Source organism: Loxodonta africana, chromosome 26 (assembly GCF_030014295.1).
Source record: "Loxodonta africana isolate mLoxAfr1 chromosome 26, mLoxAfr1.hap2, whole genome shotgun sequence".
In the NCBI taxonomy this organism is placed as follows: domain Eukaryota; kingdom Metazoa; phylum Chordata; class Mammalia; order Proboscidea; family Elephantidae; genus Loxodonta; species Loxodonta africana.
Window position 1 is genome coordinate 24,339,902 of NC_087367.1, and position 3,447 is coordinate 24,343,348.

At 45.5% G+C, this 3,447-nt stretch overlaps 1 protein-coding gene across 1 annotated transcript; it reads left to right on the forward strand.

Annotated features, from left to right (window-relative positions):
* The first annotated feature begins 1,785 nt into the window (after positions 1-1,785).
* On the forward strand, positions 1,786-2,948 carry LOC100668473 (ras-related protein Rab-13). The gene has a single exon (XM_010595885.3). It carries the CDS (start codon positions 1,786-1,788, stop codon positions 2,395-2,397), a length of 612 nt encoding a protein of 203 aa, XP_010594187.1. The 3' UTR covers positions 2,398-2,948.
* Positions 2,949-3,447: the final 499 nt, after the last annotated feature.

The following is a 3,447-nucleotide window of genomic DNA, read 5'->3' on the forward strand; positions in this document are numbered from 1 at the left end:
TTTTCTAATGTTCGTGTCCTTGTGTTATCCCTTCCTACATTGAACAGGGATGACCCGTGTTACTAGCAGGATATGGAGAACTAATGAGTGTGACTTCTGAGGCCAGGTAATAAAAGCCATTGGGGCTTTTGCCTTGCTCTCCTGAGTTGCTTATTCTGGAGGAAGCCACTTGTCATGTCATGATGACACTTAACCCTGATGGGGGGTTCCATGTGGCAGGGAACTGAGGCTCCTGATAGCAATATGACCAGCCTGCTCGCCATCTTGGAAATGGATCTTCCAGCCCCAGTCAAGCCTTTAGATGACCACAGCCTCAGCTGACATCTTGACTATAAACTCATGAGGGACTTCATTCAGCTAAGCTGCTCCTGAATTCCTGACCTGCAGAAACTGCGTGAGATAACAAGCGTTTATTGTTTTTTTCAGCCGCTAACTTTTGGAGTAATAGATATGTATTACTTATGTAGCAACACACAACTAATATGTTGTTGTTGTTTGCCATCAGGTCAGTTTCAACTAATAGCAACCCTATAGGACAGAGTAGAACTATCCCATAGAGTTTCCTAGGCTATAATCTTTATGGGAGCAGATCACCAGGTCTTTTATCCCATGGAGCCACTGGTGGGTTGAAACCACAGACCTTTCAGTTAGCTGACTAGAGCTTAACCATTGCACTACCAGGATTCCTTAGATAACTAATACACAAGGCATAACTTCTCTCTCGGCACTGACTAACATGCAACAGACGTTATAGGGCATAGCTACCGCCAGAGAACTCTTAGTACCTTATGTAAATGAGTCCCATATTAGCAGAGAGCAGTAAAACAGCTTTGGATTGTCTCATGAGGTAATTCCTCCATCTAGAATTGAGATCTCATCATTACCCATTTCTAACAACATTAGCTTTCGATTTTATTAAACATGTATTAAGATATTATTAAATATTTTTTATCCATTTGGAACTTAGTTGCAGAGTGTTTTCAAGGAGTGTATTAGAGTGCCAAAGAGGGTGGATGGATTTCTTGTTTTGACTCAGGACTTGAATTAAAAGAAGTGTGATAACTCCCAAAAGGCATAACACAAGTGATTACCATAGTTATCCCTAAAATAGCCTTGAGTATATTTTATTACTCACGAAATAGACATAAATGTTTTCAGAATTCACAAAAAAAGAAAAATGTCAAAACAAAGTGTAACGAGATAAATTTATTTTGTGAGAGCGAACCTTATGATGTTTTAAGCACTTAGTGGAGAGGGTTTCAGGAATGCCTCAAAGAGAACTGGACTTGATTTAGAATAACACTGGGCTCTTTGTGCCTCATAGGCGGTGTTATCTATGACTAAGGGCAATGGGGTACAGTGGCAGAGTTCTCACCTTCCATCGAGGAGACCCAGGTTCTATTCCAAGACAATGCACCCCAAGTGCAGTCACCACTCTTCTGTCAGTGGAAGCTTCTGTGTTGTTGTGTTGCTGAACAGGTTTCAGCAGAACTTCCAGACTAAGATAGACAAGGAAGAAAGCCTGGAAATCTGCTTCTGGAAAAAATCAACCAGTGAAAACCCTACGGATCACAACAGTCCAATCCCATTCTGCATGGGGTCACCATGAGTTGGCCTCTACTGGATGGCAGCTAAAAGAATCTACAGCTCTTTCCCGGAGCCTGAGCGGAGAGGGAGGAAAACTTCTTCCTGGCCTGGGCTCTGGGGCCCATCTGTTTGCCAACCCTCCAATCCGGCCTACCGGTGCCCGGCATTTCCCCACCCCCACACCCCCCAGTGTCCGCCATGACCAAACGCTACGACCACCTCTTCAAGTTGCTGCTGATCGGAGACTCGGGGGTGGGCAAGACTTGTCTGATCATTGGCTTTGCAGAGGACAAGTTCAACAACACTTACATCTCCACCATTGGAATTGCCTTCAAGATCCGAACTGTAGACATAGAGGGGAAGAAGATCAAACTGCAAATCTGGGACACTGCTGGTCAAGAGCGATTCAAGACAATAACAACCGCCTATTACCGTGGAGCCATGGGTATTATCCTAGTATACGACATCACCGATGAGAAATCCTTCGAGAACATTCAGAACCCGATGAAGAGCATCAAAGAGAATGCCTCGGCTGGAGTGGAACGCCTCTTGCTGGGGAACAAGTGTGACATGGAAGGCAAGAGGAAAGTGCAGAAGGAGCAGGCCGATAAGTTGGCACGGGAACATGGAATCAGGTTTTTCGAGACAAGCGCCAAATCCAGCGTGAATGTGGATGAGGCCTTCAGTTCCCTGGCCCGGGACATCTTGCTCAAGTCCGGAGGCCGGAGATCGGGAAACAGCAACAAGCCCTCCAGCACTGACCTGAAAACATGTGACAGGAAGAACACCAACAAGTGCTCCCTGGGCTGAGGCCCTGCCTGCCTCCCCACCCTGAGCCCAGAGGCTGGACATGAGGGAGGCAGGGCTGAGGGGCTGGACAGCGGAGAAACAGCTGATGGGGCTTGGAGGGGTAAATGGGTAGATGGCAGGGAGAATGAGGAGAAAATGGAGAAGAAAAAAAGGAAGGGGAGAGAAGGAAAAGAGGTAGACTAGAGAGAGAAAGAAAAACAGGGAGAAAGGAGGGAAGAATGAGGAAGTGAAAGAAGGTAAGAAGGAGGTAGGAAGAGAGGGAGGAGGGAAGGCTAGATGGCTCCAGACCAGACTGCCCTGGGTTTCCAGGGCAAACCTAAATGTAAATATATTGATTTATTCTGTTACTGAATCAGGTTTTAGGGTCTTGTGAGTGGCTGGCCCTGTACCACCCTCTGAAGGTTTGGTCCTATCCTGTCACTCTGCATGGTCTTTCTCAGTATTAAAGGCCAGTATTTGCACACACACAAAAAAAGAATCTACAAATGACTGAATAACTCAACTGTTGAGAAATATACTGATATTAGACTATTTGTAGTATTTCTTGCCCTTCGTGATAAAAATAGGATTTCCTGTAAGGGGAATTGCTATTTCCCCTATCTATCATCCCTACTAAAAAAAAAAACAAACATTTTTTTTATCATCCTTACAAACCCTGGTGGTGTAGTAGTTAAGTGCTACGGCTGCTAACCAAGAGGCCAGCAGTTCAAATCCACCAGGCGCTCCTTGGAAACTCTATCGGGTAGTTCTACTCTGTCCTATAAGGTCGCTATGAGTTGGAATCGACTCGGTGGTAGTGGGTTTTTTTTGGTGCGGGGGGGAGGTTATCATCCTTACCTTAGATAGGGAAAGGTCTGAAGTACCTTCACTGAAGGGTGAAGCCATAGACAGGGTGAAGCAGGCCAGGAATGGAGAAAGAGAGATGGGGCTGGTGTGGAGACTGATGACTTGTCTGGTAAACTGCTGCCTCTGGGTGCTTTCCTTTCTTTGTCTCGAAGTGTTCTATAAGGTCTCATTAAAAGTATAGACTGGTGTTTGATGTTCAGTGAG

What these genes read in the sequence shown, in the direction of transcription:
- LOC100668473 (XM_010595885.3), top strand. Translation starts at nt 1,786, where the DNA reads ATGACCAAACGCTACGACCACCTCTTCAAGTTGCTGCTGATCGGAGAC.